This window comes from Amphiura filiformis, chromosome 13 (assembly GCF_039555335.1).
Source record: "Amphiura filiformis chromosome 13, Afil_fr2py, whole genome shotgun sequence".
NCBI lineage: Eukaryota > Metazoa > Echinodermata > Ophiuroidea > Amphilepidida > Amphiuridae > Amphiura > Amphiura filiformis.
Window position 1 is genome coordinate 41,490,837 of NC_092640.1, and position 14,887 is coordinate 41,505,723.

The following is a 14,887-nucleotide window of genomic DNA, read 5'->3' on the forward strand; positions in this document are numbered from 1 at the left end:
AGCTACATACACTTTAAGAATATATCATTAGATTTATATAATTTACTTCGAGGACTGTTATATATCAAAAATTTGAAAAATATCAAATTTTTATAATTTGTCATAAAATTTATATTATATTGTGATTTTCAAAAATGAAAATTATTTGATATCAGAAAGACATGCTTCGTATTCAGAATGCAATTCGATAGGTCTGAGGTGCTCTCATATCCCACAAAAAATACTGTCGAAACGCAATAAACGCTCATTTTAGAGCCCTTAAGATTATCGTTATTTTTTTACCCGCATGATGCCCTATATTTCAAAGGTGTGCAGTGAACCGTGCAGGGCGCAGGCCAACTTCATCGCTCTTAAAGAAGAAAAGAAAAAATATATCAATAACGAAAATAATGAATAAAATAAATTATACAAATCAGTATAGACTATTTTATACAAATAACAAAAATAAATCTATATTGGCCATAGGGAGTGTCTATTGTGCGTTGGTTGAATGATAAAATTTCATTTAGGCATCCATCCAAATCACGGTTGACATGCAGACCACCATTAAACACCCCATTCGGCTATTCTGTGGTGCAAAATAATATGAAATATTTAACCTTTTTCAATTTAATACATAGTAGTATGTAAATAAATTATAATTTGCATGCATTATACTATTTTGTAGAGGACTCGGGGGGGTGTTGGTCCCAAATTTACAAAAAGTCAGCGTCAATAAAATTGCGACCCCCCCTATTTCGGCAACAAAAATTTTATGACCCACATCACCGATACACCTTTGAGGCTGTAATTATTGAAATCAGTCTTTTTGAATAAAATAAACACACTATCTGTGGTCATCTTGTGACTCCCTACATTTTGGTCATCAAAAATTTTATCCCCTTCCTAAGAAAAGGCCATTATTATTATTATTAGTGTTATTGTTATTATTATTATCATTGTTGTTGATGATGATGGTGATGATGATGATGATGACAGTGATGATGATGATGATGACAATGATGATGATGACGACGATGATGATGATGATGATGATGGTGATGGTGGTGGTGGTGATGATGATGATGATGGTGATGATGATAATGATGATGATGATGATGATAATGATGGTGATGATGATGTTGAGTGTTGTTGTTGTTGTTGATGATGATGATGATGATGGTGATGGTGATGATGATAATGATGACGGTGATGATGATGATGATGATGCGGATGATGATAATGATGATGATAATGCGGATGATGATGATGATGATGATGATGATGATGATGATGATGATGATGATGATAATGAAGGAAGGTGTTCTGCTTAGATGCCGCGCTTTTGCAGTGGAAAGTCGTGGCAACACTGTCATTCATTCACCACTCCAGTGAATAACTCCATTAAAATTCGATTTCTACCAGGCCAGCCATATCGGATATCACACACCATTGCAACACTCTCACCAAACACGCCCCTCTTTCTGTTACTACCGTGAGGAACGCTACTTCTGGAGCTGCTGAAATTTATTAAATTTTCTACCAAATTCGGTAAGTTCCGATTTATTTCTTATAAATATTATTATTTTTATTATGAATAATATGTGTTTGTATTTTTTATGTCCTTAGTTGTCATGGTGGTATACAAATAAATTGACATAATTGATTTCTAGTTTGACTTTGCAGCTGCAGAGCTGAGAGAGAGAGAGAGAGTGAGAGAGTGGTATTTTCATGTACATGTATATGAGCGAGTGGGTGTGTTCAACAGGCGTTTGCTGTAGGATGTAGATGGTAGGCCTACCTGCTGGTAGAATTTTCAAGAATGTAAAATGTGGGTTTTTGCATCGTCCATTCGTTCTACCACTGTGATCACAGTAAAGAAGTGGTGTGATGTTGTACACAACTGTCAAAATAATGTTGATAGTTATATAGTATTTTTTAGGGTTTTAATGTTGGAGTATAGTATTTTAGCTGCATTGATTAATTAGGGAGTGTTCATTAATACTTTGGTAGGGGGGGCTGGTCTAACTCAAATTTTCCCTCGAAAACTTTTTTGACCCCCCTCGATGGACTGCTAAACTTTTTGACCCCCCTCTTTTGACAGACAAAACTTTTTTGACCCCCCCCTTATCATATAACAAACATACTTAATAGTGTTGTTTCCAGTGGTGTGGTATCTGGGTCACATGTCATTGAGGGAGGCAAATGTTTGAAACATTCCCGGTGGGACAATTGCGCATGAAATAGAAGCACAACACAAGGAAATTTTCATTTTATACTTACTTTAGATTTGTCCCAAATCAGGGTGTTTATCTGATTTGACAGGGATAAATGAAATAGAGGATTTATTTGGAGGTTCATAGGTACATCAGCATAATTTGGATCCGTGGCTATTATGATAGGCCTACTGGCCTAGTACAAATGCGCGCGAGCCGCACAAAAAAATTTGGCCATATTGAAGCTTGAATGGTCAAATATTGTTAATATTGGAACTAATTTAGGCAAAATGCTAAATGGTCACGTGTGAGATTAATTTGGTCACGCAAATGTAGGCCTACACAGGTATCAGTTTTGGCCCCCAAAGACCGTGGTACCTGGACCTGTGCCCACTCTGCTCTATGGTAAATCTAACCATGGGCCTATGTATACAAAATAATTTTGCAATGAGAAATAGTAAACTGAAGTGTGCAGTTTACGTGCAAAGAAATCCAATTTATTTGCAATATTTTCTTGATTTAGTTGTATTTTGATCAGATTGGTACATATATTCATATTTGTAGCCTACTTTGAAGAGATATAAAATTTTATGATAAAAGTGCCAGTATTTCTTAGACCAACCCAGATGTTGCATGTTGCGGATCATCTTTAACGTTATATAATTAATAGATATGTGTACACTAAGTGCCATCATTTTTTCAAACAAAAGCACTGAAAACCCAAACTTATCCATGTTAAAAGTGATATAGAGGCGCGCGAAGCGCGAAAATTTTGGGTTTTGAAGAGGAAAACTTTTTTGGCCCCCCCTTTCCTACCACCTAAAACTTTTTGTTCCCCCTCTTTTAAGGTCCAAAACTTTTTTGGCCCCCCTCCCTTTTTACCAGCCCCCCCACCAAAGTATTTCTGAACACTCCCTTATTATAATGTTTCAAAAAATCTATATAAATCATTATGATAATATGATTATAATAGTCCACAAAAATCATGAAACGGGCTTCAAAAACTGGTATAATATTAATCTACAAGTGCCTCGTCGACTGTATAATTTAATTTAATTACCTGAAATCAATGCTTGCCAGTAAACACGTACATGTACATTTTTGCAAACATATCTGTCCTTGACGGATGAGGCCTCCATTAAAATAGTTGAGATGGGTGTGATACAGTAGCATTTTGTTTTCAAATTGTGCAAAATGTTAAAAATCTTCTTTCTTGATTTGAACATAGACCCTAGAAAAAAGATAGGGTCTGTGATTTGAAGCAGAAATTTATTTTACACGTGTACATCTTCTTTGACGGTCATGCGGAGGTGATTAACGCAGAAAATACCTGGATCGATTTTGCTATTTTTATTCTCAAGTATTTGTACAAATGAGTGGTAGTTAACCAATTGCTTAATATTTGGCAAATGTGCTGTAGTTCTCATGATCAAATTGATCATTTTAAAGAATGTTTGAAACAATTAAAATATCGCGTTATTACAATACACTTTCGCTTTTATTGAATACAAATTACAATTCATTTTACCCAATTGGAATACCTAATATTTGTATTGCATGAAATAAATAATAGTAAATTAATAGGCCTATCATTTTCATTTCAATTTCACGGGAATAGTACGATTTTCATTTTTCATATTATTATTATTTATTGTTTTTGTCAAAACATTCCTGCATATTGACATGACTTATAAATATCTGATATCAATAATGAATTTTGTAATTATGCATGTATAATGTGTTTACCAGCTTGTATATTTTGCTTCGTTTCTATGGTATTCGATCATACAGGTACATGTTTGCGTGGTGTTGCCATACCGTTTTATGCCGTGGGCGAGGCCTAGATGATATCGTGTTTTCCATTATATTTTTACCATTGGTTTTATGGATTTTTTTATGCAAAAGTGCTGAATCAAAATATGACAGCATTGCAATCTTTATAAAAGTGGAAAGTCATGAACTCGTAGGCCTAGGCCTATATCAGTGGTCAGGCATTATTTCTTTTTATAACCAACCCGGCCTCGTGTTGGAAAAATTTGTGACCTCTTGGCTTCCGCACACACAGAACCAAAACAAGTTATTCAGAAAGGTCAGGGAAAATATGTTTATATACATATAAAAGTTAATTTATTATAAGCTCCCTATAGCTTATTTCGAAAGAATGTGCGTTGCACGCGAAATATTTGACCAATATTTTTAAATGACATAGGCCTATATAATTTTACTTTTTAAAACTTTACGACCCCATATATTCGGGACCCGCTAAATCTCGAATGAAATGATAACCCCTATTTAAATGCCTCTAGTATCTATTTTCTTTTCTTAATCTTTGAACAAGTTCAATCATCTTTGATTTAAAGCAAGTAAAAAAATCACACTGAAATGCGCCCAATTGAGCGGAGAAAGTGCTGTATCGGCAACACCATGTTTGCGTGGTAGTAGCACGAAGAGACGCTAGAACGTAAAATAAATGGAATGTATTCAATTGTCGTGGTTCGTGCACCGTGACACCACTATAATTCTAGTTCCAAGGGCAAACGGAGATACAATAGAATGAACTTTTCCCGTTATTATTATACCCTATTATATTATTTGAGTTTGACAAGTTTGACCTGTAGTGGATAGCAAATACTACTGGTTGTGCAAAAATAATTTTGATATTGAAAATAAAACTAAAATAATAGGTCTGCTATCAAAAGTGTCCATAAAATTTATCTTCTCCGTCTGAAGACATGGACAGGCATCATCGGCACACTTTTATATGAATTCGCTATGGACCAATACAAACTGCCACACACAGCTGGAAGTGCACACCTTATTACCACAATAAACCATCACAGCCGGGATAAGCACTAAGTTCGTTCATGTTCAGGGGGATTTCAAGTTGCCTCGCACATAGGGGGCTAAAATTAAAGCCTTAATTGGCCTCAAAACGAGCAAAGAAAAAATGGTGTTTCTACACGTATTTCAATGGGGCGATTATTTAGTGGTGTGCGCCCTTATAGATCAGAGGGTTACGGCTCGCACTACCCCCGGCCCCACCCTCGGTCTACGCCAAGCTTGCCCAACTAGACCAATTTCTACAAACTTTTACGTCTTTCAGGAAATGTCATTTTGTAAGACTTGCATCTTGACAATCCTTTTTGGACGGTATACAATATTTGCTCTAGCCTTTTGGGTAACGAGAAAGGATATAGGCCTACTGATAGCTACTGACTGATTCCAGTAAATGCTTAATATGGTGTAGGCCTAGGCCTCAATATGTGTGAGTGTGAACATGAACAAATCAGACCACGCCCCCTTTAAGCAATAGCATTACCATGGTGATTTTGTAATGAAAAAAGATGTTGATACTAAGGGAGTGTTCATTAATACTTTGGTAGGGGGGCTGGTCTACCTCAAATTTTTCACTCGAAAACTTTTTTGACCCCCCCTCGATGGACCGCTAAACTTTTTTGACCCCCCTCTTTTGACAGACAAAACTTTTTTGACCCCCCCCCCATTATCGTATAACAAACATACTTAGTTTCCAGTGGTGTGGTATCTGGGTCACATGTCATTGAGGGAGGCAAATGTTTGAAACATTCCCGTCGGGACAATTGCGCATGATTAGGCCTATACAAGCACAAGGAAATGTTCAATTTATACTTAATTTAAATTTGTCCCAAATCAGGGTGTTTATCTGATTTTACAGGGATAAATGAAATAGAGGATTTATTTGGAGGTTCATAGGTGCATAATTTGGATCTGTGGCTATTATGATAGTACTGTACAAATGCGTGTGAACCGCCCAAAAAATTTGGCCATATTGAAGCTTGAATGGTTTAATAATTTTGCAATGAGAAATAGTAAACTGAACATGCTGAAGTGTGCAGTTTACGTGCAAAGAAATCCAATTTATTTGCAATATTTTCTTGATTTAGTTGTATTTGATCAGATTGGTACATGAATCATACTGATTTGTAGCCTACTTTGAAGAGATATAAAATTTTATGATAAAAAGTGCCAGTATTTCTTAGACCAACCCAGATGTTGTATGTTGCTGATCATCTTTAATGTTATATTAATTAATAGATATGTGTACACTAAGTATTAGTGCCATCATTTTTTCAAACAAAAGCACTGAAAACGAAAACTTGCCCATGTTAAAAGTGATATAGAGGGTCCCAATGCGCGCGAAGCGCGAGAAAATTTTGGGTTTTGAAGAGGAAAACTTTTTTGGCCCCCCCTTTCCTACCACCTAAAACTTTTTGGTCCCCCCTCTTTAAGGTCCAAAACTTTTTTGGCCCCCCCTCCCTTTTTACCAGCCCCCCCACCAAAGTATTTCTGAACACTCCCTAAAAGTTGCACTTTAAATCCATTTGTAAATCATACCGGTACACGTAGCTTCCCATTTATAGTACATGTACATTTAATACTTGGTCTTATTGTTGTAACTTGTAAGGAAAGAAATTTTAGCACAGCAATAATAATGTAATTCGTGCTAATTGTGTACTGAACATGCATGACCTGGTTGTCACATAAAGAAGCTTCTGTGTTTGCTCTGCTTTTCAAGTTTTGTTTAATGTGGGAATGTTTGGTTGGCTTTAGTGGCAACAGCCGGGGCAACAGCGGTGGCAATTCGTTGAATCATACTAGTCCCATATAGGCCTATATGTATTGATATTGAATAAAGTAGGCCTACAGCCATACTTAGCAGACTCATCCCCCACTTAAACCCATCAAAATGTACATTTTGGTTTCAGGTGAAAGCTTATGTTTCTCATTACATGTTGAAATTAGACATTTTTAAAAACTGTCGAATGACTGTCTGATACCACGTTTAAGACTAATTCGCCAGTTGTTTGAGGATATCTTCAGAAATACGCCGATGTGGAACAACTAATTTCAATATGTTAATGAGAAAAATAGAACATTAGGAATAGTCACATTTACAAGGGACATTTGTAACCATGGTGGCTCAGTGCATGGCTCAGTGGTTACGGCCTTGGACTCATAATCTCTGATCTGAGAGCTTGCTCGACGTGCGTGGATTCGATTCCTTGTCCTACCACCGTGTTGCGCCCTTGGGCAAGGCGCTTTGCCTCGCTTGCCTCACCCCATCCAGGTGCAATGGGAAGCTGTTAGGGGTAGTCACAGTCGTTGTACTGATGGACCCTGCGCCACTTGTAAACGTGGTTCCGACATATTCTAATGACGGCGGAATAAATGTAAAGCACTTTGAGGCTGTTTACGGCATCCGGCATAAAGCGCTATATAAATATCTACATTTATTTATTTATTTTTTATTTTTTATTGACTATACGTGTTCTTTTTGCATGAATGCTTGAAATTGACAATAAAATGTCAGGGGCCCCTATGTAAGTTTAAAAGAATTCCATTTTCCAAATGATCTTGTCACTTTCCTTTAACTATATAGGGGCATAGATATATTTGTAAATTATATTTACTATAGCATGGTACAGGTGAATACAATACATGTATGATTGTAGGGAAAACGATAAGCGAATTTGAAAGACAGTTTTCTAAAAATACATTGGCTATATATTAGAACATGATTGATGCTGTTAAAAGAAATTGAAAAAAAAAATCATCAGCAATTCAGCATTTTGAACAGAAAATAGGCCTATCAATTTAGCCTATATCATGATAACTTGAAATAGGTCCTGCGCCATGAGTTGGGATACCTAATTTGGCGGTGGAGTAACACTTTTCCACTTTAAGTGATGTTTATGATGTCATATTTTCCATAATAGGGGAGAGCGGGGAGTGTTCGCCCTAGGGGCAGGTTCGCCCACCCCTTGTTTCTCAGCACTACGGCTATCGGGGAATTTGGTGATGGCAAAATTAGGTGACATATAGGGACGTGTTCATCGAACTGCAGCCAAAAGAAAAAAATAACACCAAAACGTAATTTTTTCCCGCATTAATAATGTTCTATTATCATTGATGCATAAATACAGATGGTTTTAATGGAAATCTGTATTAGGAACATATGGGATTTGTTAAAGATTTAATGCAGTTATAAACTCCTTATTGGATTTGTATTTTGCATACCCTGAAGAAAATACAAATATGTCCACAAGGGGCTTGTTCGCCCTTTTGAGGATGGGGTATGATCGCCCTATATCTTCCCCGGGCGGACTTACCCCAAACTGCAGGGCGAACCTGCCCCATCAGCGTATTATGCAAAATATTGATAATTATGCCATTAAACAAGGTAAAACTACTGAAAAGCATGTTTTTTAAAGTTATGTGGTATCAGTATTACTCATATCACCGTTTATGTCCTAATCCAAAATCCCCCTGAAGTTTTAAATATGATACGTTTAAGCTCACTTTGGACCCCTACATTTTACCCTGACCCGACCCCTGCAACAAATTTAGTGATTCCCCAGAAGAGAATGAATGCCCTGTATACTCTTGCTAAATGTTTGCACTGAATATGTTATTGTTACGCAATGTTTAAACCTTTTTGTGTGATTAGGGTGAACTTACCCCACCATATGGGCGAACCTGCCCCAATATGGGGCAAGTTCGCCACTTTGCAAAACTTTTTTGTTTGCTCTATCCTGTTGCTATTGTAAGGCGTATAGTTCTGGGATTGTGGTAGTATATAGCTAAGACATAGGGCTTTCACATGGGCTAATCAGGTCATCCCTAGGCTGGTCAGAAAAAAATAGGGCGAACACTCCCCGCTCTCCCCTACTTGTCATAAAATGATAAATTTGGTGTCATTTTAAATAGTAGGGCCTAATCTGTACTCTTTCCATTGAAATAAATAAAATTGGTTCATATTGTTTCAGTTTTAATTAGGAGTAATTAATTAATGAATTGGTGATTGCGGTGGCGGCTTGGGAGCCATTTTCACACTTTTAAAAGTTAATTTTAAAGAAACTGGAAGGTCCATGTGTCATAAAAACGCCATTTCTGGATTAACAGACCCCAAATACTTAGACGCCAAAAATGAAATAAAAAGCTTTAAAATAAGAAATTAACATCATTTTATTACAAATAGGCCTATATATTTTTTGAGACCCCCCTTCCTGAAAATGGAATTTTTTGCCAGCATCAGCTCATTTGTTGGCCGATTTTCATTAAAAAGGTGTCAAAACGCTCAGGAAAACAAGCCTCATCAAGTAAGATGTTACTCACCTGCCAGAAGCAAGCCATTGTAATTTTCAAAATTTCCATATGTTGCCGAAAGGGGTCCCAACTCATGGCGCAGGACCATGGTCGTGATCTTCCACCACTATTTTCCTATTTTAAAACCAAAAAGGAGATAAATCACCACATTGGTAAATGTCTAGGCCTATAGTTTCATCTAAACATGATATTTTAGATCTTATTATTAAAATGAATAAAATAAGATTATATAATACTCATTGTCCACCGGGATTGTCCATCATAATTTATGAATAAACAAGAACTGTCTTTAAAAAGACAACGACTTATACGAAGATCATGGGTCGTTTATTAAAACAAAAGACAGAAACGAGTTACAGAATCCACCTTACACCATCCTGTGTGCTAATATGCGACCATGCTCATTTGAGTCTCAGAACATGGCAATACAATGCTCATGTTCCCATAAAAAAATACTAGTACATTTTCAAGTGCGCTCAGGACAATTAGTATTCGTCAAATGCATGTATTTGTCGAATACAATGGTATGGTATGATACAGTTAATTAAGTGTGTATAGGTCTACATTTCGAATATATAGTCAAGGGCCTATATACTGGCTAATATTTATGAACAAAATCAATCAATCTTATTAATTGCCAATACACAACACACTGGTATTGCCATGGAAGCAAGGCAATAATAACAAACCGTATACATTATCTGAATCTAAATTATGCATGATAATCATTATAATTGAGTAGCGGCGGCGAGGGACATTTGGCGTAGGCTAAATTGTTAGAAACTGTCCGAAAAGAACAAAAGTGGCAGGTTTTTCCAAAAAGTGTGTGTGTGTGTGTGGGGGCTGGAACAAAAATGGCTATTTTGTCCAAAAGATGTGGGGGAGGCATGTCCCCCATAATTGACGTCCATGATGAGAAGGAATTATTCACATACCAATATCGTACATGTAAAATAAGCACATTCCCGAAATTAAGCTCGGCATAATAACAGTTTGACTGTAGACCCCTACTAAATAGCATAGCCGCCATATTATAATACGGTTGCCTGCATTTTTAGAGTTAAATAATATCGGTTCGTTTCATTGACAATTATTAGGTTCAAGGTTAAGTTGACAAAGGCGGTCAAGCTTGAAAAATTAAACTTTTCATATTCGGTACTCCAGCCCCTGGTAAATAAGCATAACATGTACCAAAATAACATAATCCATAAAAGTATGCATTAAGCAAATAAATAGGACAATAGAATGTATGCATAAATCATACGTTAGTCATGTTCATGTTGTGTCTAATGCGCGTCTTTTTCACACAAATTATTGGTTGAAACACAATTTTCTCATTCGAATATCGAAACACTGAGATGAATGAATCACGATACGTGTTTACCCCATTAGTTATAATGGTGGTTTCAATATGCCAGAAGTTCCCTATAGATGAAATATTTAGTTGATTGTAAAAGATCCCAAGTCTTCAAGTACTTACTTAATTTCAGGGACTGCCTTTTGAGGAGAGTGCTCTCTAGTGCTATCTTTAAATCCGATATAGGAGAGAGTGACTTTTAGCTCTCCTTAGTTGACCATACTCTCCTTACATTCTATTGTAAATGCTAGCGCAGCTCTCCTTGAAGGCTCCAGAAGAGCTATTTAAATTAAATAGCTCTTCTGCAAATTCCAAAAGACAGTCACTGCAATTTGCTAAATTGGAGCACCCTAAAATTATTCAAAATTCAGATTTGTGTATTTTTGGTACAAAGCAATCTGATAAAAGACCGGACATCAAAATGAAGATATAATAAAAGTACGACCGTACTTGTATTATTTCCGTTGTTATATTTCAAGGCTGTTGAATTCGATATGGTATATAGCGCTAAATATACGTCACTTTCAGACTTATGTTTTGTGCAATAGACTTGATAATATTATGATCAAATCGACCTATAATTGTTCATTGTTTGGTGGTTCGGTTTGACAAACTATTTTGTACAGAAAGGCTCCGATAAAGCCTTTAAAGATGTAGCATCTGCGCTGCAAGCGAATTTATCCATATGGAATTCTCAGCAACAAACATTTTACGCTCATTGTGGGCATCTTTTGCCTGAGTTTACGGTATCATTAGCCGATATAACTGCTGTGTGATCTTGAGGTAAACTTCCGTCCCGTTACTTGGCTATGTGGGATGTACACATTCCAAGATGACGCGATAGTACCAACAACTAATAATAGTACTGCCAAGTTTGGGCGAAATTTGCCTTGACGAGTGAAATCATTTTGTGGCAAAGAATTACGTTGAAAAAGTTTTCTCGGAACATTGCTTGTTGTCACAGTTAGATCAGTTTCATTATGAATGTTATTGTTTCTTCTCCTATTATTGTGTTATTTAGGCCAAGTAAAAATAAAAACATGTTTCTCGTCCGGGTTTTTAAAAAATATGAGAATGAGGGCCTTTTTATTTTGTATTTTTTATTGGAAAACGACGCTAAATACCTGAATTTGGCACCATATTTCGGGTATTTGACATACAGATTGATATCTGAGAAAAAGGAGGAGGCCCTTTTTATTTTATTGCTTTGAGAGGTAGACCCCTTTAGTGATCACAAAACTCTTCTTAAATGATGTATTATGCATTTACAAAGCCGTAAAATAAGTTTCAACTTCTGAAACATCTTTTTCAACAAGTTATAACTGAAAGTTTACAAAATAAAAAGAAATTTGAAAAATCTTCAAAAAATGAGGAGGGCGCGGACGAGAAACATGTTTGTTTTTTTACTCGGCCTTATGTTTAATATAATCAGAATTATAGGTGTTTCTTCATCCAACTCAAGACCGCGACCGTTTAAGCAGATGTTTTGGGCTCGCGTGTTAACTTCCTCGTGTTGGTTGTTGGTCCTTCCTAAAGATCCGGTGACTGGTTATCTGGAATTTATGAAAAAATGGCAATATTGGGTTCTCTGGGAAGTGTTCGTCCAACTTTCTCATCATTTGAAAACAAAATACCTATACTGCGCCAATAAAGTATCCTTACAGTTGGAAAAATAATCACAATTTCCGAACTGAACAATATTGGGGTAAATTTGTAAATTATAGCACTGCTGGAAAAGGGTACGGTGTGCTACTAGCTTGTATACGGTATACTTTTGATATATACTGCGCCAATAAAGTATCCTTACAGTTGGAAAAATAATCACAATTTTAAAACTGAACAATATTGGGGTAAATTTGTTTTTTAATAGATGCACTAGCTAATCCTGCACATTATGACACCACATTGAATCCAATATGACTTCAAGAAGCAAAGTTACAAGCATTTGATTAGACGAAGGTCCAGTTTTAAAAGTGACAAACTAGCCTATTCAAAACTCCACAGACTAGACATCTGGTTTGAGAGTGGTGAATGGCTAATTTATGCGTTTGGCTTTAATTTAAAACAAAAGGAACAAAAGAAAATTGAAACAAAAGAACTGACAAATAAAATGAAAGCTTTGAAAAGTACAGAGAAGTAAAAACTGAAATAAAACTGCTTTAAATAACGCTTCATTGAAGAAACTGTGTTGTCTCTTTGTTTCGCTTGTTGGAATCTTTTTTGCGCCTTGTATAGGCCAGTTTGTCACTTTTAAAACTGGACCTTCGTCTATTCAAATGCTTGTAACTTTACTTCTTGAGGTCACATTGGATTCAATGTGGTGTCATAATGTGCAGGATTAGCTAGTGCATCTATTAAAAAACAAATTTACCCCAATATTGTTCAGTTTTAAAATTGTGATTATTTTTCCAACTGTAAGGATACTTTATTGGCGCAGTATATATCAAAAGTATACCGTATACAAGCTTATACAGCTGGTAGTTTTGAAATATATCACATTCGTACTGAGTATTAGTGTGAATTAGAAACCATGGAAGTGGTATACTAGTATAGTAGAAATAGTGACATAGTTTTTGAGTTTACGGTAAATTGCAGTGTAGGTGTAGGATTGACAATAATTTGAATTCATATTTTATCGATGACTTCAAACCAATCTTGCATATCCTTGCATATGAGTTCAAGTCAGTTTATTTGTGTATGAAGTTAGAATGACACATTACTTAGCCTACTCAACCTTGAAACTTAATGATCTATATTGTCTGCCAGGCTGTAATGGCATGCTTTAAAAATGGACAAAGATACAGAACACAGACTTTTTTGTCAAAATAAAGTTTTTGGCAATACATATATCTTACTCTACCAAATAGACAATTACTTCTTAATTCGTTATAAAATCCATCGTTTTATTTGTTTATTTTTGTTCATTTTGTTTAGAATAAAACAAGCGGTCAAGATGTGTAAGGGTTGCGGTACCAAGATTGTTCAAGCTATCCTCTTTGTGGTTAACTTCTTAGTATGGGTAAGTAGTAGGCATTATACAGTGTAGGCTGCTGGTAAGCTAAATTGTTGACCCACTGTGGCGAAGTGGACATCCTCGCCTGGTCCGCTTGGTTTGGGGCCCTGGGCCCTGCTAGTATATCCCGGGAGGAGGGGGGGGGGACATAAACACAAATGACCATACGGGTATGCTCCCCGGTGAGACCCCTGTTTTTGGACCACGCAACTCCGAAAGACCCCTTAATTTTACCCAAGTACTGGAGCGCTGAAAGACCCCTGCACACAAAACTTATGTGGGTCATGTGATTCATTTTGTCCACCAGGTGACTCAATTTATATGAGTCAAATAACACACTTGAAGCGAGTCAACCAACTCATTTAGTGGGTCAAGTGAGTCAAATGACACTTGAAGTGAGTCAGCCAACTCATTTAGTGGGTCAGGGAGTCATGTGTGTGGATCATTGGATCATGGCTTAACCAACCTTGAGTGGGTCACATTACCCACTAAATCAAGTTGGTTGACTCACTTCAAGCGTGTCATTTGACTCACATAGTCGTAAAAGGGGGCCACCAGGCGGATCAAAATAGCATCGCGTGACCTAGTTCTTTTTCGCGATGATTAGGAAGAGCGATGGGACAGTGCTGAAGGACCTTGTTGAATACTATAACATACATCAAGGAGATCTTTCGTCATCTCGGGGCTACCTGAGATGTTATGGTGATAATTGGTGCAAGGAAATTATAAACACAAATTATCAATTTGCTAGTAAAAAAAAACATAAAAAAACACGACTATAATGAATTGGGCACAAAATAATCTTTATTTAATTATCGTATTATTTCTCCTTTTAAAGGTTACCGGTATCGTCCTCATAGGGGTGGGCGCATACGCATTGGTAGAAGCCGGTAAATGGGAAGTACTATTTGGTGATGAAAACACTCTCAGAGCTGTAGCAGGCTTTATGCTAGGTGTGGGCGTTATCATTTGTATCGTCGGATTCTGCGGATGCTGTGGTGCAGTCAAGAAGAGCGGCTGTCTCCTCAAGATTGTAAGTATGATGCGCAGGAAGTCTTGGTAAGAGACTACGTGGCGGCACAAAATGGGGGAGGAGGAAATATGTTTTCGGGAGGGGGTTAAAGGTGACGTTACCCAGTCGTTGGGTAAACAGTTTGTCTTATCCTTACAAGGGCA

The 14,887-nt window shown here is 36.7% G+C and overlaps 1 protein-coding gene across 2 annotated transcripts in view; it reads left to right on the plus strand.

Annotated features, from left to right (window-relative positions):
* Positions 1-1,374: 1,374 nt before the first annotated feature.
* Positions 1,375-14,887, plus strand: part of LOC140168369 (CD151 antigen-like) — a 28,410-nt gene continuing 14,897 nt past the window's right edge. The window contains exons 1-3 of one of the 2 annotated variants that reach the window (XM_072191744.1): positions 1,375-1,530; positions 13,633-13,717; positions 14,550-14,744. In XM_072191744.1, the coding sequence (XP_072047845.1) occupies positions 13,652-13,717; positions 14,550-14,744 (261 nt within the window). In that variant the 5' untranslated portion in view covers positions 1,375-1,530; positions 13,633-13,651. The remainder of the gene's footprint in view (positions 1,531-13,632; positions 13,718-14,549; positions 14,745-14,887) is intronic. The other variant, XM_072191743.1, reaches the window with a different exon arrangement.